Below are 23,267 nucleotides of genomic sequence, written 5' to 3'. Positions count from 1 at the left end.
TTTCATGTGTCTGTTGGTCATCCATATGTCTTCTTGGAAAAATGCCTATTCAGGTCCTTTGACCATTATTAAATCAGGTTGTTTGTTTTTGCTACTGAGCTGTATGAGTTCCTAATATATTTTGGATATTAACCTCTTATCAGACATATCATTTGCAAATATCTTCTCCCATTCAGTAAGTTGTTTTTTCGTTTTGTTGATGGTTTCATTAGCTGTGCAAAAGCTTTTAAGTTTGATTTATTTTTGCTCATTTCCCTTGCCTAAGGAGACAGATCCAAAAAAAAAAATTGCTAAGACCTGTAAAGAGTGTACTATGTTTTCTTCTAGGAGTATTATGATTTCAGGTCTTACAGTAGGTCTTTGATTAATTTTGAGTTTATTTTTGTATATGGTGTGAGAAAATGTTCTAATTTCATCCTTTTACATGTAGCTGTCCAGTTTTCCCAACATCACTTATGGAAGAGGCTGTCTCTTCATTGTATATTCTTGCCTCCTATGTCATAGATTAATTGACCAGATATGTGTGGGTTTACTTCTGGGCTCTCTATTTTGTTCCATTTATCTATGTGTCTGTTTTTGTGCCAGCACCATACCATTTTGATTACTATAGCTTTATAGAATGCTAGGGTTTTTTTCCCCAACACTTTACATATTTCACTCCATTCTCTTCATGCTTACATGGTTTCTAGAGAGAAGCCCAATGTAATTCTTATCCTTTTTCTCCAGACTTCAGGTGTTCCCCCCACCACAAAACCTAGCTTCTTTCAAGATTTTTCTCTTTGTCTTCGGTTTTCTCCAGTTTCAATATGATATACAGTTGCTGCTTGAACAACACGGGTTTGAACTGCGCGGGTGCACTTATACAGGGATTACTTTCAATAAATACAGTATGTATATTTTCATTTTACAGATCTTTATGTGTGGGGAAAGGTTTGTGTTCAATTAGAAATCACAATACATGGGATCAAAAGAACTAGGGTTTGAGTCCTGATTCTATCCAAACTGTTTCGGCCTCCTGTCCTTGGGTGAGTCATTTATCAATTCCTTTGTTTTTGAGACAGAGATAGCAGTATGTGGATTTTTGACTGTTCTGAGGGTCAGCACCCCTAATCCCTGCATTGTTCAAGGATCAACTGTACATATGTGTAGATTTCTTGGTATTTCACCTGCTTGGTGTTTCCTGAGCCTCCTGGATCTGTCATTTGGTGTTATTAATTTTTGGAAAACTCTCCTCCATTATTATTTCAAATATTTCTCCTTTATCTTTTCCTCCTCCTTCTGGCATCTTAATTACATGTATGTAACACTTTTGTTATTTACCCAAAGTTCTTGGATATTTTGTTCTGGCTTTTTGTTTTGGAGTTGTTTTTAAACCAGTTTTTTCTCTTTACATTTCAGTTTGGCAAATTTCTACTGACATAGCTCCAAGCTCATCGATTCTTTGACCATATTCATTCTACTGATGAACTTATCAAAGGTATTTTTTGATTTCTAGCATTCTCTTTTGATCTTTTCTTAGAGTTTTCATCTCTTTTCTTACACTACCCAACTGTCTTGCATAGTGCCTACATTTTCCCTTAGAGTCCTTTAGCATATTAATCACAGTTATTTTGAATTTCCTACCTGATAATTACAAAACCTGGGTCATATCTGAGCCTGGTTCTAATGCTTGCATCATCACTTCAGTTTTTTCTTGCCTTTTAGCATAGCTTGTAATTGTTCGTTGAAAACTGGATATGATGTATTGGGTAATATAAAGGGAAGTAATATACCTTAGTGTGAGATTTTATGTAAATCTGGCCAGTAGCTGGACCATGTTTAATGTTTGCTACAGCTGTAAGTGACAGAGGCTTCAGTTTTCTCTGGTGTCATCGTTTCTTCCTCCTCTGTTGTCTTTGGGTTTCCCTAAGATCTCCTTCTTAAATCAAGTCTGTATCCTGTGGCTCTTTCCATTGCAATCCACTGTTATACAGGAGCCTTATCAATGTGGTGCTAAGGTGTGGGGGAGGGGAAGCATTCTATACTCTTATAATATTTTGGAAGTATTTTTCAGCCTTTTTTTCCCTTCTCCGTTTCAGTGAGACAGGAAGGTTAAAGGTGGCTGGCACTGGCTAGCTGCCCTTCCCTCCAGGAGATAGGGCTCTGGTAACACCATTTGCCTAGGAGAGCAGGAATTTATTATGTAGAACACTCTAAGTGTATTTCAAAAAGGCTGCCCTTTCCTAGTCCCAAAAATGAGAGGAGGGTGTTTCTTAGATCTTTACCTTGAGAACCTGGTGGGTTCTCAAGAGATAAAACACATGAAAGTGTGGGGGTTCCCTAAGGCTGGGCCCCCAGAGCTTCTCACACTCAAGCTAATCCACACTCACCCTTCAGCAATTCATCAAAACTATCATTTAAGTGTTCTTAACAGTTTGTGGCTCCTGTGGCTTTTGCCCCGGGTAAGCTGATTTTGGTTGTTATCTATAATTTTCCATCTCTCCACAATTCAGAGTGGTGGTTTTCCCTGTGACCTCAATTCTCTGATGGGTTTAAGAAAAGTCATTGTTTTCATGAAGTAAGTCAGAAAGAGAAAGACAAATACCATATGATATCACTTATATGTGGAATCTAAAATATGATTCAAATCGACATATCTACAAAACAAAAACAGACTCACAGATATAAAGAACAGACTTGTGGTTGCCAAGGGGGAGGAGAGGTAGGGGAGGGAAGGAATGGGAGTTTGGGATTAGCAGAGGCAAACTATTATATATAGAATGGATAAACAACAAGGTCCTACTGTATAGCACAGGCAACTATATTCAACATCCTGTGACAAACCATAATGGAAAAGAATATGAAAAGCAATATATATATATATATATAACTGAGTCACTTTGCTGTATAGTAGAAATGAACACAACACTGTAAATCAACTATACTTCAATAAAATTAAAAAAATTCTCCATATCATATGTCAGCAGGGAAATTAATATTAAAACAACCATGAGATACCAACTATACATACCTATTTGAATGGCCAAAATTTGGAAAGTTGACAACACCAAATGCTGACAAGGATGTGGAGCAACAGGAACTCTCATTCATTGTTGGGATGCAAAATGATACAGCCACTTTTTTTTTAAATGAATTTATTTATTTTTGGCTGTGTTGCTGTGCACAGGCTTTCTCTAGTTGCAGTGAGCAGGGGCTACTCTTTGTTGTGGTGCTTGGGCTTCTCACTGCAGTGGCTTCTCCTGTTGCAAAGCACGGGCTCTAGGTGTATGGGCTTCGGTAGTTGTGGCTCGCAGGCTCTAGGGCGCAGGCTCAGTAGTTGTGGCACACGGGCTTAGTTGCTCCATGGCATGTGGGATCTTCCTGGACCAGGGATCGAACCCGTGTCCCCTGAATTGGCAGGAGGATTCTTAACTGTGCCACCAGGGAAGCCAATGCAGCCACTTTGGAGGAGAGTTTGGCAGTTTCTTATAAAACTAAACATACTCTAATCAAATATTCCAGCAATCACACTCCTTGGTATTGATATTTACCCAAAAGAGATGAACACTTCTGTCTGCACAAAAACCTGCAAACGGATGTTTACAGCAGCTTTATCCATACATGCCTAAGCCTGGAAGCAACCAAGATGTCCTTCAGCAGGTGAATGAATAAACTGTGGCATATCCAGACAATTCAGTGCTGAAAAGAAATAAGCTATTAAGCCATGAAAAGACATGGAGGAACTTTAAATGCATATTATTAAGTAAAAGAAACCAATCTGAAAAGGCTACATACTATATGATTCCAACTATAAAGGCAAGACTATGCAGACAAAAAGATCAGTGGTTGCCAAGGGTTGGGGTGAGGGAGGAATGAATAGCAGAAAGGATTTTAAGGGCAGTGAAAATATTCTGTATGATACTATAATGGTGGATATATGTGGATACATTTGTCCAAACCCATAGAATGTACAACACCAAGAGTGAACCCTGATGTTAACTATGAACTTTGGGTGATTATGATGTGTCAAAATAGGTCCATCAATTGTAACAAATGTACCACTCTGGTGGGGGATGTTAGTAATGGGGTGGCTAGGCATGTGTGGGGGCAGGGAGTATATGGGAAATCACTGTACCTTCCCCTCAGTTTTCCTGTTAACTGAAAACTTCCCTTAAAAAAACTCTTTAGGGCTTCCCTGGTGGCGCAGTTGTTGAGAGTCCACCTGCCAATGCAGGGGACACGGGTTCATGCCCTTGTCCAGGAAGATCCCACATGCCACGGAGCGGCTGGGCCCGTGAGCCATGGCCGCTGGGCCTGCGCATCCGGAGCCTGTACTCCAAAACGGGAGAGGCCACAACAGTGAGAGGCCCGCGTACCACACACACACAAAAAATCTTAAAAAAATAATAGTAATAATTGTTGGTTCCCAGAGTTCAGAGGCGGGGGGAAGTCATTGACTTTCAGTTTGTTCAGGTTTTTTTCTTCCTTGTTGTAAGGATGGGAGCAATGACTTCCAAGCTCCTTAAATGTCAGAGCTGAAACCAGAAATCCTGAATTTTTTAATCAGTATGAAAACTTTAATTTCCAAAAGAGTCATATATTTCACATCATTACCATTCACTTACTTGCATAATCATCAGTGCTGGATGTTATGTCTTTGTAATTTCCCAGCTGGCTTTGCAGCTATTTCTGTTCTTGTTACTAAGTGCTAGCCAGTAAAATGTGAAGGAAAGTAATGTCTCCAACTTCAGATACCTGTCCTTAGAGTAAACTGATGTGCCTCTCTGCTCCCTTTTCCACTTGGTTCCTTGGGATGTGAATATGACAGTGTGCCATCTTGGGCTGTGTGAATAAGGTCACCACCCTAGGAGTGTTGGAAAACAAGAAAGAGAAATCGTACCAGTTCTGTACTACCTAACTTCAGACTACTGAAGTAAGGATAAAAAAAATCAGTTTTTAATTTTAAGGCACTGTTATTTGAGGTCTCTTACATTCTAAATCTGTATCTCAAAACATTAGCTTTAATAAAAAAGGGGCCTAAAATACTTTAAATCAAAGCCACACCAATCCTGTGAATCATATGCCAGTGTTTTCCAGTAATTTCACTGTCGTTTTTAATGCCATAAGTCAATTCTGCTATTCTGTTCCACTGTCAATATTTGTTCTATTTATTCACATTTTAACATTTTCTTTGCCCACTATTCTTGTTTCTCAAATCCTCTATCTAGGACCACTTATATATTTAAATAGCATGCCAACACCTCTCCTCAGTTCCCCTCCCTTCACAACTTTTTAGTCCATTAACAAAGAGTTTTTGAAGAAACCAGGGCAGATGTCAAAACAGCAGTTCTTTTTTTTTTTTTTTTTTTGCGGTACGCGGGCCTCTCACTGTTGTGGCCTCTCCCGTTGCGGAGCACAGGCTCTGGACGCGCAGGCTCAGCGGCCATGGCTCACGGGCCCAGCCACTCCGCGGCATGTGGGATCTTCCCGGACCGGGGCACGAACCCATGTCCCCTGCACCGACAGGCGGACTCCCAACCACTGCGCCACCAGGGAAGCCCAAAACAGCAGTTCTTAAAGAGTGGTTGGAGAATCCCTAGGGGTCCCTTAGGTCAAAATATTTCCATAGTAATTCCAAGACTTTATTTTCCTTTTTCACTTTCATTCTCTCATGAGTGTAGAGTCTCCCAGTCTATATAACATGTGACATTGCTACAGAATGAATGCAGATAGGAGAAACCAGCTGTTTTCCATTAAATTATTAAAGGTATCTAAAAAATTATATAATGATGCCACTCTCATTATTTTTGTTTTGGAAAATAATTACTATTCATAAAATGTTATCATATTAACATGTGATGAGTTTATTCATTTTTAAATGAATTTAAAATTTTTATTTCAGTTTGAGACTTGGCTATTGTAAAATGTCTGCCTGTCTTAAGTCAGGTTGCCTGGGAAACAGAATCTGAGAGGAAGCAGATTGGGTGGAAGGTTAAGTTGATCTGTGATAGGGTTGCAATCTGTTGGGGAGCTCTAGGACTGCATTGGCTCTTTGGACTTGCTCTAAATTGCCCTTGGGGAGGCAGTGTTAACCGTGCACGACCCAGCTCTCTTTGTGCAAGAGCAACTCCTATAGAGGAATTTAGCTGTGAGTTGTCAGCAGTCAAGATCCTCAGCAGCTGGCAGTACAATGAGGGGGGAATCTTGACAAGTCTAAGGCATAACTTACATTCTAGAGTTTCCTTAGTGATCGGGCTGAAACGACCCATGGCAGGACTACAGCTGAGATCACACCCTTAACTTCCACTTTACTGTCCTGCTTCTTCATGCCCTTACCATTCTTACTGGGAGAACTTCCTTAATAAACAACTTGCATAGGGATCCTCATCTTAAGGTCTGCTTCTGGCAGATACAAGGTAAAAGAATGTCCACAATAGAACTCGACTCTATCCTCCAATCTTTACCCCAAAATGTTTCTCCCTAGTCTGCTGCATTTTTAGCAAATGGTGACCATCCAGCTGTTGCTCTCCACAAAAATGTAAGAGCTATCCTTTATCTCTCTTTTCCTCATCTTTCATATCAGCAAACTTCAAATCAAGTCTGAAACCTAGAATGGAAATTCTCCAGGCAGCAGTTCACATGTGTCCAAGTGGAGAGGGATTTATCATAATTTGATTAATGATTTTTTTCAGATGTTATCTCAGTCACTTAGACCTTATTTCTATTCCTTAGGACAGGGAAAAAACTTAGAGACCAGATCACTTTCTTGTTGACATATAGTCAGCAGAACAGCCTTCCTAGACTTGAGATTCAGGTTTACTCTCAGGCACTTTATCTCACCCAATAAGCACAGCCACTCTTAGTGGGAGAGGCTAAAAGAGGCCCCTAAGGTAGTCCTTATGGAATGCGGGTGAAATTTTAAAATTTTCTGTTGACTCCAAAGCTATGTAAAGGGGCAGAAGATTTAAATGAGATATGAGCCAAATAAAGAAACATGAAGAATTGGGAATTCCCTGGCAGTCCAGTGGTTAGGACTCTGTGCTTTCACTGCCGCGGAACTAAGATCTCGCAAGCTGCATGATGCAGCAAAAAACGAACAAACAAAAATGAAAATAAAAAACATGAAGGAGAAAATCAGGAGACTTCCCTGGTGGCACAGTGGTTAAGAATGCACCTGCCAATGCAGGGGACACAGGTTCGAGCCCAGGTCAGGGAAGATCCCACATGCTGTGGAGCAACTAAGCCTGTGTGCCACAACTACTGAGCCTGTACTCTAGAGCCTGCGAGCCACAACTACTGAGCCCATGTGCCACAACTACTGAAGCCCGTGCGCCTAGAGCCCGTGCTCTGCAGCAAGAGAACCACCGCAATAAGAAGCCTGTGTACTGCAATGAAGAGTAGCCCCTGCTTGCCCCAACTAGAGAAAGCTGGCACGCAGCAACAAAGACCCAACGCAGCCAAAAATTAAAATTAATTAATTAATTATTTTTAAAAAGAAGAAAATCAGAGTGAAAAATGACAGTTTAGACCAAAAAATAAAAGTTTTGCAACTAAAAATATACAGATCTTGTTATGTATATAACATATGAACTTTGAAAACTATTTTTTTAAAAAAAGAAGTCTACAAAAAAGTGTGCTGGCAAAATTGGACTTAGCACAAAATCTATGAAAGAAGAGATTATGAAATTACAACACTCATTTAGATACTTAAGTTTTGTTAATGGTTTCATAAAAATCAGCACCTGCTATTTACAATTATAAGTCACTGTCAGTCTTCAGAAATACCTAATAAAAGTAAAGTTGACATTACTCATGCTTGTACTTCATAAATTTAGTTTGAGAAAGATTTAGTTTTGTGAAATCAGCTTTAAAATAAATGTGGCTGACATTCAAACATTCAAAGCTAAAGATTCCTTTTGAACGACATCGCCAATCCTAATCATGTTTTTAAAAAGGCACTAATGGTTTCCCGCATGTCAAGTAATATTGTAGAGGTGGTATAATTAAAAAAAAAAATTACCTGAAGGGGTGATTCATGTATTGTTACAGAGAATGAGATCCTTTGAGCGAAACTCTTATTACTGCTCAGGGTCTTAGACCACCACTGCTTCCAACCAAAACTAGATAGGTACATAAAACAAGGGTTGTAGAAGAGTGAAGCAATTTTACATGATTGCTTATGGCCACCTCAAGAAAATAGAAGTCTTTCTTGGGACTGGTGGTCCAGTGGTTAAGAATCTGCCTTCCAATGCAGGGGACGTGGGTTCGGTTCAATCCCTGGTCGGGGAACTAAGATCCCACAAGGCACGCACCGCAACTACTAAGCACGCACTCTAGAGCCTGTGTGCCACAACTAGAGACCCCACGTGCCACAACTAGAGAGCCCATGTGCTCTGGAGCCTGCTCACTGCAACAAAAGATCCCACATGCCTCAATGAAGATCCTGTGTGTCGCAACTAAGACCCGATGCAGCCAAGTAAATAAATAAATATTTTAAAATGGCCTATAAAAGGCTTTCTTGTTTCAAAATATTGTAATAATTAACAATGATATTAATGCTTATGCTGGTTGTATGGAAACTTACAGTGCAAGACTAATATTGTAGAGTTAATTTCTCAGGAAAATCTTTTTTCTCCACAATAACTCTAAGCATATTACTAACTTATTAGCTATGAATCCAACAAGTCAGTTGCCAAATAATGCAAGACACATTGAGAGAGTAGGGATCATTAGACCTTGATGACGCCCTAAAATAGTAAAGAACCATATCTTGCACACCTAGAACAAACAAAACATTGTAATCAGATTTGGCTGTGATAAAAAATTAAATTAAAAAACGAACAAGAAGTAATGAGACATAATCTTAAGGGGCTTTTCCTGGCACTTTCCGTCCTAACTTACAACTTACAGCACAACTTCCATTATGGCTCTGTTGCCCTAGTAACCAGATTTGGTAAGGAGAAATGCTGCCGCCTTCTGGCCGTTTCACACAACAGCAGCTTTAAACCCAGCGCTAATGGTCACTTAATATTCAAAATAATTGCAGGCCTGTAAATGACACCTGCCATCAAAAAAAATCCTGGGGTCGTAAATCGACCAGAAAATTCAAAAGACGTCAGCAAGACACATTAAGAGAGTAGGTATCATTAGACCTTGATGATGCCCCAAAATAGTAAATAAAATCACATTTGATTTGTCACACTGCCCTCTGATTTTCAAATTTTTAATAAATAATTATATACTTCCTTGAATCTAAGATATACTTGGTTGAAAACTGAGTTCTAAATTCAGAATGTGAAAATGTGGGGGGAAAAAGCATCATGGGATTGATAAAACATGTTAACTTCATATTATATAGTAAACAGAACTATCACTTTTAATTACTACTTTTCTGGAAATAGTTTTCAAAAAATAGTTCAGCACCTGATAGGGCATATGAATCCATTGTAACATTTTATTCTCTGGGTATAGGCTTCCCCTAGCCCATAAATCCTGAGAAATAAGTACAAAAACACTATTAAGATAAGACATCCATATCACCATTGTGTATCATTAACTTTTAAGATTTATTTTATATGCTACTCATCTTTTTTTAAGGCATAAAAATTACAAGTAAAGCTAAAAGCCCCCTTTGACCAACACCCTCAATCCTAATCTCCTGCCAGAGACAACACTATCAATAATTTGGTATGTGTCCTTTTTAATCCATTTAAAATAGTTTTACATACATATTTCAATAATAAAAACAATTCTATTCTTTGTGAATGATTTCACTCCAATTTACATGAAGGTTATTATATGGTATGTTTCATCTGGATCTTGATTTTTTTTTCACTCAACATTATTTTAGATAACAACCATGTTACACAATACAAACCAAGCTCATTTCTTTTAACTGCTGTATACCATTCCATTATTTGAATATGTCACATTTTATTCATCCATTATCCCTTCAATATATATGTTGTTTTCAATTCAGATATATATATATATATTTTATTCATATTTATGAATTTCTTTAGGATGTATATCCAGAAGTGAAATGGCAGGGTCCTTTTAAAAAATATTTCCTTGCCTCAAAGTCATAGACAATATCCTGTTATTTCATTTCAAGAAGTTCAGAGTTTGGCTTTTCACATTTCAGTGTTCAAATCCTTTGGAATTCTTTTTCTTTATATGTTGTAAGGTTGTATGTAAATTTATTTTCCCCAATATGGAGATTCAAATACTCCCAACTGTATTTATTGACTAGGCCGTCATTCTTCTACTGATTCACGATGTCATGTCTAATATATATATATAACAAGTTTGCATATATTCATTCATTTACTTCTAGGCATTCTATTCTGTAAATCCTTTTTACTTATCCATTAATGTTCTAATACCACACACTATTATATGACCATAACTTCATAATACGTGTAGTATATGGTAGAAGGTATGTCCTCTCTGTTCTTATTCAATATTGTCTCAGCAATCCATAGACTTTTATTTCATATGGATTTTAGAATCATTTGGTAAAGACCCTAGAAAATTCTTGTTAGATGTTTGGAACTATATTAGGTCCATAGATTAATTTGGGGAGAAAAGACATTTTATGATATTGGGTTTTTCCATCTACATCCATCGTATTTCTCTCCATTTACTCAAGTCTTTTGCCCTTCAACAAAACTTTACAATTTTTTCATAAAGATCTTTTTCATTTTTTGAGACTATGCCAAGATATTTTAAAGTTAAGTAAAGCATGGATTGAATTTAAGAGAAGGCCTTTATTCATTTAGTACACTCGGCGTTTCTCACCTGTATGACCTCTCTTATGTATAGAAAGGGATGCTCTTTGAGAGAATGCTTTCCCGCATTCATTACATTCAAAAGGTTTCTCACCGGTGTGAATTCTCATATGTATTATAAGTAATGAGCATTGAGAGAAGGCTTTTCCACATTTATTACATTCATACGGTTTCTCCCCTGTATGACTTCTAACGTGAAGAGTAAGGGATGAGATTCGAGAGAAGGCTTTACCACATTCATTACATTTAAATGGTTTCTCTCCAGTATGAATTTTTTCATGTTCAAGGAGATTTTGTCTCTGACTGAAAGCTTTTCCACATTGATTACAATGATAGGGTTTCTCTCCAGTATGAATTTTCTCATGTTCAGTGAGATTTGATTTCTGACTAAAGGCTTTCCCACATACTGTACATGCATAGGGTTTTTCACCAGTATGAATCCTCTGGTGTCGGATGAGGTTTGACATCTGAATAAAAGCTTTCCCACATTCATTACATTCATAAGGTTTCTCTCCAGTATGAATTTTTTGATGTGTAATGAGATTTTCTTTCCGGCTGAAGGCTTTTCCACATTCATTACATTCATAGGGTTTCTCAGCTGTATGATTTCTCATATGTACAGTAAGGGATGAACTTTGAGAGAAGGCTTTCCCACATTCACTGCATACATAGGGTTTCTCCCCTGTATGACTCCTCATATGTATAATAAATACTGAGCATTGAGAGAAGGCTTTTCCACATTTATTACATTTATAGGGTTTCTCCCCTGTGTGACTTCTCATATGCAGATTAACAGATGACATTCGAGAAAAAGCTCTACCACATTCATTACATGCATAAGGTTTCTCGCCAGTATGAATTTTCTCATGCTCAATAAGATTTTGCTTCTGGCTAAAGGCTTTTCCACATTCCTTACATTCATAGGGTTTTTCTCCAGTATGAATTCTCTCATGTTCAATGAGATTTGATTTCTGACTGAAGGCCTTCCAACAATCCTTACATGCATAAGGTTTTTCTCCGGTATGAATTCTCTGGTGTCTAATAAGGTTTGACATTTGAATGAAAGCTTTTCCACATTCATTACACTTATATGGTTTTTCCCCAGTATGAATTTTTTGATGTGTAATAAGATTTTCCTTCCTACTGAAAGCTTTTCCACATTCCTTACATTCATACAGTTTCTCTCCAGCATGAATTCTCTCATGTCTGATGAGGTCAAATTTATGATTAAAGTCTTGTCCACACTGATTACACTTAAAGGGGGATACAACATGTGATGAGCAATGGTAAAATGGTTTCCCATACTTATTACACTCATAACTTTTCTCTCTTATACAGCCTTTCTCATAACTAAGTAAGTCTAAATTATGTTCAAAACCCTTATCAAATGAGTCATATTCATAGAAGTTTTGTCTTGAAGTAACAATGTCTGAGCCCAGAGGAAATACTTTTGCAACTTTTTTACATTCAATGACATTTTCTTTAATTAGAGTTTTCTTGGAGATGGATGTGACTTTCCTCACAAGTGTTTCCTGCTGCTCCTTGATCTGTTCATCATCTTCCCAAACTTCTAAAATGGAGGACCAAAAATTATAACTTCTGAATTTTTCTCCTATTGCATTATTGATAACATTTCAGAAATTTGTCAAAGTGGGGTTGATCTTTGATATTGGCTCTAGTCTCCCAATATGAAAGAAATCCAAAGTGCAAATGTCCCTAGTTTCTAAGATTTGAGAAGTTAACTCCTATAGATAATATTATGGAGAGAAAACTGCCATTAATAGGCCCAAGCTGCTCTGATTGATTTAAAAAACATACAATGCAGATACCAGTAAAATGAATAGAATAATTAAGATGAAAGGGCAAACACATAAATGACTGGATAGCAAGTCAAATGACTAGAGGATAAAATTAACACTTGTGGTTAAACAAAACAGATCGAATGTATATGTTTATTTCTCCCACTTCTTAAAATTCCATTGAAATGACAGTAAAAAATAAAGATTTAAACCCATTAGAACAAAGGAAATAGGAGTAAAAATAAGGGTAAACAAGACATTTCAACAAAATCCTGGAAGGCAAAAGGGTAAGAAAACTGTCAACTGATAGCTTAGCTAAGAAATTCAAGTTTTGAGCTATGAAGATGCAAACGTCCAACAACAAAGTGATTTGACAACAAAACACTAGAAAAGCTCAAAAATTGGAGGATTTAGGTACTTAAAAGGCAGGGATAAGAGTGGGGCTTTAAAAACAGAGGATTAATTTAAAGCCTGGAGTTATATACTGATTTGAAGGCATAAATACATCTATATCATGAAGGTACATAAAGGAAAAAGGAGTCTATATGTAATTTAGAACTATTTTGGATAATGCTCAGTAAGGGCTGGAGAAAAGGAGTCATGTAAAACACAGTTCATAAAGGAATAAGAAAAAATAAACAGGAACTGAGGAGAAATCAGAATCCTTTAGAGAAAAGAAGACATTTCCAGGAAGGGTGATCCACAGGATCAAATATAGAAGAGGAATTCCTGTTTCAATATGGTGGAATTAAACACCTCTGTGTCCTCTCCTCTCTGCAAACACGAAGAAGCAACAAAAAAGAAAATATATCCTCAATAAAACTAAAAGACAGATAAACTCCAATTCCAGAGTATAAGGAAAGTATAAGGGTACACTGAACCAGGTAGGGAAGAAACCCAGACACTGGCTGTTCTTTCTTATCTTAGACAGAAAGCATGGTGAACAGAGTTCTCCAAAACAGATGGAACACCCTGTGGACAGAATGAATGAGTCATTTTTTACAACAGTGGAATCCAGATGTGTTAAGACTGCATGGTGGCAGGAACATAATGGTCTTCTTCTGGCCCTGTCAAATGGTAGGGAAGGCAGAGCTATACAAGGAGATGCAAATAGCCATTATTCTTGTATAAGCAGGATGCTGGCATAGGAGGGTAGAAGAGATACTGAGTGCTAGAGGAAGCATGCCATTAATAATCTCTGATTCAGAAGAAGTAAAGGGCAAACCAACTCTTAACACCAAAACTTGTATGACAGAGGAAGTCAACAGAGCAACAGAGGCTTCCTACTAGCTCAAGAGTATTTTTCTAGACAATCTCCAGCACTCTCCTTCTGTAAATAGTGGGTCCAGCAGGAAATAACCTTATTCAAAGATGAGGAATGGGGCTTCCCGGTGGTGCAGTGGTTGAGAGTCTGCCTGCCGACGCAGGGTACACGGGTTCGTGCCCCAGTCTGGGAAGATCCCACATGCCGCGGAGCGGCTGGGCCCATGAGCCATGGCCGCTGAGCCTGCGCATCCGGAGCCTGTGCTCCGCAATGGGAGAGGCCACAACAGCGAGAGGCCCGCGTACCACAGAAAAAAAAAAAAAAAAAAAAAAAAAAGATGAGGAATGTAGTTATAAAAGGAACCAGTATTCAGATCTATACCACACTACAAGAATCAAAAAACATGAATATACAAGCTTACAGGAAAAACTGATACTGACTGATCAATAAGCCTCATAAAGTTTTAAAGCTTTCAAGAAAAACAAACCTATGGGCATCTAGGCAAATAAATCAAGTCACCTATGAGGGAAAACAATCAGGCTTCAGATTTCTCCAAGCAACAATTCAAAGCCAAGAGGCAGCAGAGGACTATCTAAAGTCTTCAGGGAACTGTCTACAAAACCTCTAGGAAAGACAGTATGGCTCAAGAATTGTATACACAGCCAACTATCAACTAAATATAAAGGTTTTTAAAAAAAGATATTTGCTTGTTTGCAAAACCTCAGGGACTCCAGTTCCCACTAAATTATAAGCTCCATGAGCCCATGCCCAGAATAGTATTTTATCTATATTGTTATGACTATAAATGTGGTTTCCTTTTCCTTATATCTTCTACTTGGTTGTTGAAGTATACATGAAAACTACTGATTTTTATTTGTTAATTTGATACCCTACTGTATCACTGGATTCTCTTACTATTTGTTGCAGTTGATTCTCTTGTGTTTTAAGGGATATAATCTTATCATCTATAAATAAAGATGGTTTTACAGGGCCCTTTCCAATTCTTCTAGTACTGATTTTTTTCTCTTGTCTGTTACTTAGGTATAAACTTAGTAAGAAATTTACAAAAGGTATAAAGGGAACCTTGGAAAGCATTTCTGAAGGACATAAAAATAGACAGATCTGAACAAAGACAGAGAACACGTTCTTGGATAGAAAACCTCGACGTTATAAAGATGTCAGCGCTCCGAAAGTTAATTTATGCTTCTAACACATTCCCACCAAAAAATCCAACACGTTTTTCTCTGGAAAGAGATAGTTGAATGTAAAATTCTTATGGTGAAATAAACAATCAAGAATAGACAGCACAGGGCCTCTGTGGTGGCACAGTGGTTAAGAATCTGCCTGCCGATGCAGGGGACACTGGTTCGAGCCCTGGTCTGGGAAGATCCCACATGCTGCAGAGCAACTAAGCCCATGCGCCACAACTACTGAGCCTGTGCTCTAGAGCCCACGAGCCACAACTACTGAGACTGTGTGCCACGACCACTGAAGCCCATGCACCTAGAGCCCGTGCTCTGCAACACGAAGCAACCGCAATGAGAAGCCCGTGCACCATAATGAAGAGTAGCCCCTGCTCGCTGCAACTAGAGAAAGCCCACGTGCAGCAACAAAGACCCAATGCAGACACAAATAAGTAAATAAAATTAACAAAACAAAAAAAAGAATAGCCAGCACAACTCTAAAAACAAAAGTGTACTCAACTGGGAAAAGAAAGGGACTGAGTGTCAAGGGTAAGAGACACTCACTTTTCAATGTTATCTTTTGGACTGTTTATATTTTTTAACTAAGTGTGCATACATTATATTTCAAAAAAATTAAAGGAATGAAAGGTGTAAATAAGCAGGAAGGAGGTAACAATTTGTAAGCCAGAAACTTTTAAACCTATGTGGGATTGTGAGAGTTGTGAAGTACAATGGAAAGTGTGAGTATTGTTACAAAACAAATCTGAGGCTTTTCAAAATAGAAAGAAAAGGAATCTAACTCTGAAACAAATGTGTTTTTAAAATACTATACATCCACCAAATACTGAATGCATAAGAAAAAACCCTATGAACACAAAGCAAAGAGAGAGCTTAAGGATCATAGAGAGGGATACTAATCCTGAAAGTAACACTGTAAATGAACTAGGGAAGTTTTGGTATCTAAAATTTGAAAAAAGGAAGATAGCTCCAATACAGTATTTGGAAGTGTCACCATAATCCAAGGCATTCATACCTTTTGTCACTGTAGAAGACTTAAGCAAATCTTGGAAAATGTGAAATGGTATCAACCCCCTGAACAACTGTCATGTGTCTTTCTCATTCAGACCTGCATTTTCACTTATTCACCTGGACAGGGCCTCCCAAGCATTTCTTCTTCTATCACCCATGGCTCCTCTTCCTGCTCCAACTTGAAGATCACATCTGGTTTGGTGACTTGGCAGCCTATTATGAAAGACAACAAAGGACTTGGATATTAATGCTGGAGACAACCATCCAGACCTTGGGTTGAGTCCTGGGGACTTGAGGGGCTATGAAAGATGAGGATGGAGGAACTTCCACAGTGAGACAAAGTAATTAGCCTTTACCCTAAAGACAAGCACATACAATGAAATGAAGAAAGGGAAGGCTAGTTAAAGACATCTGGCAAGTTGAAGTCGTCACAGATTTCAAAGATAGAAAAGAATTCTGTGTAAAATTGCAAAGTTACCCTTACCCACTGTGACTAGGTTGCTATAGTTCTCCAGCATCACATCACGGTACAAGTCCCTCTGAGCAGGTTTCATTTGCTGCCATTCCTCCTGGGTGAGGTCCACAGCCACATCCTTAAATGTTACTGTTCCCTGTAAAAAGACAATTTGAAGTCATCAAAACTAAACACTGTGGTCAAAACATCTAAGAACCCATTTAGCTGATCAGATACCATATATCAGGCTTGCATATTTACGTAATTTTGTATTTATACTATACGGAAAAAATATACCGTAATAGAAATATCCTATAGAAGTATGTTAATTACTGAATCAGCAAACTGATGAATTCATTATCTATTATTCAGGAAGCTGGAAATAGTGGTCATTGATTTATACTAGGCTGTGACAGAGATGACATAGACATGATTCATAGGTAACTGGCTCAGAACCTGTCCAAGCAATTATGTAATCTAGTAAGAAAGAGGACTTGGAAATAGTGGGGAAGGAGGAGAAATAAAGCTGGAGGAAGGAGGAGAGGTATGAAAATTTGAACATGCAAAATTTGATATTTCTAGGACTTCCAGATGGAAATGTCCACTATGCAGCTGGAGGTATGAAGAAAGGAGATGAGAATTTGTTAGCCATCAACTGAAAATTGGGAGCTGAATCCATGGCAGAAGGATATGAGTGGTTGTAAAGAACATATATGGTAGATTGGTTCAAGATGGTGGAGTAGAAGGACGTGTGCTCACTCCCTCTTGCAAGAGCACCGGAATCACAACTAACTGCTGAAAATCATTGACAGGAAGACACTGGAACTCACCAAAAAAGATGCCCCACATCTAAAGACAAAGGAGAAGCTGCAATGAAATGGCAGGAGGGGTGCAATCACAATAAAATCAAATCCTATAACCACTGGGTGGGTGACTCACAATTATACCACCCACTGGAGTGAGGGTTCTGAGCCCCATGTCATGATTGCCAACCTGGGGGTCTGGCAACAGGAGGGGGAATTCCCAGAGAGGCAAACTTTGAAGGCTGGCAGGATTTGACTGCAGGAAATAGACAGGACTGGGGGAAACAGAGACTCCACTCCTGGAGAGCACACACAAACCAGTGTGCACATCAGGACCCAGGGGGAAGGATCAGTGACCCCATAGGAGAACCAGACCTACCTGCTAGTGTTGGAGGGTCTCCTGCAGAGGCAGGGGGTGGCTGTGGCTCACCACAGGGACAAGGACACTGGCAGCAGAAGTTCTGGGAAGTACTCCTTGGCAGGAGCCCTCCCAGAGTCCACCATTAGCCCCACCAAAGAACATGTAGCCTCCAGTGCTGGGTCACCTCAGGCCAAACAACCAACAGGGAGGGAACTCAGCCCTACCTATCAGCAGACAAGTGGATTAAAGTTTTACTGAGCTCTGCCCACCAGAGCAACACCAGTCTACCTACTACCAGTCTCTCCCATCAGGAAGCTTACACAAGCCTCTTATATAGACTCATCCACCAGAGGGCAGACAGCAGAAGCAAAAAGAACTACAATCCTGCAGCCTGTGGAACAAAAACCACATTCACGGAAAGATAGACAAAATGAAAAGGTAGAGGACTATGTACCAGATGAAGGAACAAGATAAAACACCAGAAAAACAACTAAATGAAGTGGAGATAGGCAATCTTCCATTAAAAAGAATTCAGAATAATGATAATGAAGATGACCCAAAACCTCAGAAAAAGAATGGAGGCAAAAATGGAGAAGATGCAAGAAATGTTTAACAAAGACCTAGAAGAATTAAAGAACCAAAAAACAGAGATGAACAATACAATAACTGAAAAGAAAAATACACTAGAAGAAACGAATAGCAGAATAACGGAGGCAGAAGAATGGATAAGTGAACTGGAAGAGAGAATGGTGGAATTCACTGCCGCAGAACAGAATAAAGAAAAAAGAATGAAATAGATTATTACTCATCCATATAAAGGAACAAAATTGAGTTATCTGTAGTGAGGTGGATGGACCTAGAATCTGTCATACAGAGTGAAGGAAGTCAGAAAGAGAAAAACAAATACTGTATGCTAATGCATATATACGGAATTTTAAAGAGCAGTACTGATGAACCTAGTGGCAGGTCAGTAATAAAGATGCACACGTAGAGAATGGACTTGAGGGCATGGCAGAAAGGGAAAGCTGGGATGAAGTAAGAGAGTAGCATTGACATATATACACTACCAAATGTAAAACGGATGGCTAGAGGGAAGCAGCTGCATAGCACAAGGAGATCAGCTCAGTGCTTTGTGACGACCCAGAGGGATGGGATAGGGAGGGTGGAAGGGAGGCTCAAGAGGGTGGGGATATGGGGATATATGTATACATATAACTGATTCACTTTGTTATACAGCAGAAACTAACACAACATTGTAAAGCATTTATACTCCAATAAAAATGTGAAGAAAAAAGAAAAAAATAATGAAAAGAAATGAAGACAGCCTAAGAGACCTCTAGGACAACATTAAACGCAAAAACATTCACATTAGAGGGGTCCCAGAAGGAAAAAAAAGAGAGAAAGGACCCAAGAATATATTTGAAGAGATTATAGGTGAAAACATCCCTAACATGGGAAAGGAAATAGCCACCCAAGTCCAGGAAGTGCAGAGTCCCAGGCAGGATAAATGCAAGGAGAAACACACCAAGACACATAGTAATTAAATTGACAAAAATTAAAGACAAAGAAAAATTATTAAAAGCAACAAGGGAAAAATGACAAATAACATAAAAGGGAACTACCATAAGGTTAACAGCTGATTTTTCAGCAAAACTCTGCAAGGCAGAAGGCAGTGACATGATATATTAAAAGTGATAAAAGGGAAGAATCTACAACCAAGATTACTCTATCCAGCAAGGATCTCATTCAGATTCAATGGAGAAATCAAAAGCTTTACAGACAAGCAAAAGATAAGAGAATTCAGCACCACCAAACCAGCTCTACAACAAATGCTAAAAGAACTTCTCTAAGTGGAAATCACAAGAGAAGAAAAGGACCTACAGGGCTTCACTGGTGGCGCAGTGGTTGAGAGTCCGCCTGCCTATGCAGGGGACACAGGTTCGTGCCCCAGTCTGGGAAGATCCCACATGCCGTGGAGCGGCTAGGCCCGTGAGCCATGGCCACTGAGCCTGCATGTCCGGAGCCTGTGCTCCTCAATGGGAGAGGCCACAAAAATGAGAGGCCTGCATACGGCAAAAAAAAAAAAAAAAAAGACCTACAAAAACAAACGCATAACAATTAAGAAAATGGTAATAGGAACAAAGATATCAATAATTACACTAAATGTAAATGAATTAAATGCTCCAACCAAAAGACATGGGCTTGCTAAATGGATACAAAAACAAGACCCATATATATGCTGTCTACAAGAGACCCACTTCAGACCTAGGGACACATAGAGACTGAAAGTGAGGGGATGGAAAAAGATATTCCATGCAAATAGGAATCAAAAGAAAGCTGGAGTAACAATACTCATATCAGATAAATAGACTTTAAAATAAAGGATGTTACAAGAGACAAGGAAGGACATTACATAATGATCAAGGGAGCAATCCAAGAAGAAGACATAACAATTATAAATATATATGCACCCAACATAGGAGCACCTAAATACATAAGGCAAATGCTAACAGCCATAAAAGAGGAAATCAACAGTGACAAAATAATAGTGGGGGACTTTAACTCTCACTTACACCAATGGACAGATCATCCAGACAGAAAATTCATAAGGAAACACAAGCTTTAAGTGACATAATAGACCAGATAGATTTAATTCGTATTTATAGGACATTCCATTCAAAAGCTGCAGATTACACTTTCTTCTCAAGTGTACATGGAACATTCTACAGGATAGATCACATCTTAGGTCACAAATCAAGCCTCGGTATATTTAAGAAAATTGATATCACATCAAGCATCTTTTCTGACCACAACACTATGAAATTAGAAATAAATTACAAGGAAAAAAGGAAAAAACACAACACATGAAAGGTAAACAATACGTTACTAAGTAACCAAGAGATTACTGAAGAAATCAAAGATGAAATCAACAAATACCTAGAGACAAAATGACAATGAATACACGATGATCCAAAACTGATGGAATGCAGCAAAAGTAGTTCTAAGAGGGAAGTTTATAGCAATAGAATCTTACCTCAAGAAACAAAAAAAACTCAATCTAACCTTACACCTAAAAGAACTAGAGAAAGAAGAACAAACAAAACCCAAACTTAGAGGAAGGAAAGAAATCATAAAGATCAGAGCAGAAATAAATGAAATAGAAACAAAACAATAGCAAAGCTCAATAAAACGAAAAGCTGGTTCATTGAGAAGATAAACAAAATTGATAAACCATTAGCCAGACTCATCAAGAAAAAGAAAGAGCAGACTCAAATCAATAGAGTTAGAAATGAAAAAGGAGATGTTACAATGGACACCACAGAAATACAAAGCATCATAAGAGACTATGACAAGCAACTCTGTGCCAATAAAATGGACAACATGATCAATGGACAAATTCTTAGAAAGGTGTTACCTTCCAAGACTGAACCAGGAAGAAATAGAAAATATGAACAGACCAATCACAAGTAATGGAATTGAAACTGTGATTAAAAATCTCCCAACAAACAAAAGTGCAGGATCAGATGGCTTCACAGGTGAATTTTATCAAACATTCAGAGAAGAGCTAACACCCATCCTTCTCAAACTCTTCCAAAAAATTGCAGAGGAACACTCCCAAACTCATTCTATGAGGCCACCATCACCCAGATACCAAAACCAAAGATACTCCAAAAATGAAAATTACAGACCAATATAACAGATGAAAATAGATGCAAAAATCCTCAACAAAATGATAGCAAACAGAATCCAACAGCACATTAAAAGGAAAATACACCATGATCAAGTGGGTTTTATCCCAGGGATGCAAGGATTCTTCAATATACACAAATCAATCAGTGTGATACACCATGTTAACAAATTGAAGAATAAAAACCATATGATCATTTCAACAGATGCAGGAAAAGTTTTTGACAAAATTCAACACCGATTTATGATAAAAACTGTCCAGAAAGTGGGCATAGAGGGAACCTATCTCAACATAATAAAGGCCATATACGACAAACCCACAGCAAACATCATTCTCAATGGTGAAAAACTGAAAGTATGTCCTCTAAGATCAGGAACAAGACAAGGATGTCCACTCTTTTTTTTTTTTTTTAACATCTTTATTGGGGTATAATTGCTTTACAATGGTGTGTTAGTTTCTGCTTTATAACAAAGTGAATCAGTCATACATAAACATATGTTCCCATATGTCTTCCCTCTTGCGTCTCCCTCCCTCCCACCCTCCCTATCCCACCCCTCCAGGCTGTCACAAAGCACCGAGCCAATATCCCTGTGCCAAGGATGTCCACTCTTGCCACTATTATTCAATATAGTTTTGGAAGTCTTAGCCATGGCAATCAGAGAAGAAAAAGAAATAAAAGGAATACAAATTGGAAAAGAAATAAAACTGTCACTATTTGCAGATGACATGATACTACGCATAGATAATCCTAAAGATGCCACCAGAACACTACTAGAGCTAATCAATGAATCTGGTAAAGTTGCTGCATACAAAATGAATGCACAGAAATGTCTTTCATTCATATATACTAACAACAAATGATCAGAAAGAGAAATTAAGGAAACAATCCCATTCACCATTGCTACAAAAAGGATAAAATACCTGGAATAAACCTACCTAAGGAGGTAAAAGACCTGTACTCAGAAAACCATAAGACACTGATGAAAGAAATCAAAGATGACACAGATGGAGAAATATACCATGTTCTTGGAATGGAAGAATCAACATTGTGAAAACGACTATACTACCCAAAGCAATCTACAGATTCAATGCAATCCCTATCAAACTACCAATGGCATTTTTTACAAAACTAGAACAAAAAATCTTAAAATTTGTATGGAGACACAAAAGACCCGGAATAGCCAAAGCAATCTAGAGGGAAAAAAACAGAGCTGGAGGAATCAGACTCCCTGACTGCAGACTATACTACAAAGCTACAGTGATCAAGACAATATGGTACTGGCACAAAAACAGAAATATAGACCAATGGAACAGGATAGAAAGCCCAGAGATAAACTGATGCACCTATGGTCAACTAATCTATGACACAGGAGGCAAAGATATACAATGGAGAAAAGACAGACTTTCAATAAGTGGTGCTGGGAAAACTGGACAGCTACATGTAAATGAATGAAATTTGAACACTCCCTAAAACCATACACAAAAATAAAGTCAAAATGGATTAAAGACCTAAATGTAAACCGGACACTGTAAAACTCTCAGAGGAAAACATAGGAAGAACACGCTTTGGCATAAATCACAGCAAGATCTTTTTTGACCCACCTCCTAGAGTAATGGAAATGAAAACAAAAATAAACAAATGGGGCCTAATGAAACTTAAAAGCTTTTGCACAGCAAAGGAAACTGTAAACAAGATGAAAAGACAACCCTCAGAATGGGAGAAAATATTTGCAAATGAATCAATGGACACAGGACTAATCTCCAAAATATATAAACAGCTCATGCAGCTCAATATTAAAAAAACAAACAACCCAATCCAAAAATGGGCAGAAGACCTAAACAGACATTTCTCCAAAGAAGACACACAGATGGCCAAAAAACACATGAAAAGCTGCCAACATCACTAATTAAAGAAA

At 38.2% G+C, this 23,267-nt stretch overlaps 1 protein-coding gene across 10 annotated transcripts in view; it reads right to left on the bottom strand.

Annotated features, from left to right (window-relative positions):
* Positions 1-23,267, bottom strand: part of ZNF568 (zinc finger protein 568) — a 167,260-nt gene that overhangs the window by 53,763 nt on the left and 90,230 nt on the right. For 8 of the 10 annotated variants that reach the window (XM_060132345.1, XM_060132341.1, XM_060132344.1 and 5 more), the window contains 3 exons: positions 16,530-16,656; positions 16,163-16,258; positions 9,543-12,339 (listed from right to left, as the gene is read on the bottom strand). In XM_060132345.1, the coding sequence (XP_059988328.1) occupies positions 10,757-12,339; positions 16,163-16,258; positions 16,530-16,656 (1,806 nt within the window). In that variant the 3' untranslated portion in view covers positions 9,543-10,756. Of the gene's footprint in view, positions 1-9,542; positions 12,340-16,162; positions 16,259-16,529; positions 16,657-17,681; positions 17,847-23,267 lie in introns of those variants that run through there. The other 2 variants (XM_060132350.1, XM_060132352.1) reach the window with 2 other exon arrangements.

This window comes from Lagenorhynchus albirostris, chromosome 19 (genome assembly GCF_949774975.1).
Source record: "Lagenorhynchus albirostris chromosome 19, mLagAlb1.1, whole genome shotgun sequence".
Classification (NCBI taxonomy): domain Eukaryota; kingdom Metazoa; phylum Chordata; class Mammalia; order Artiodactyla; family Delphinidae; genus Lagenorhynchus; species Lagenorhynchus albirostris.
The sequence above is the reverse complement of the archived record's forward strand: the minus strand, read 5'-3'. Positions and strand labels throughout refer to the sequence as shown.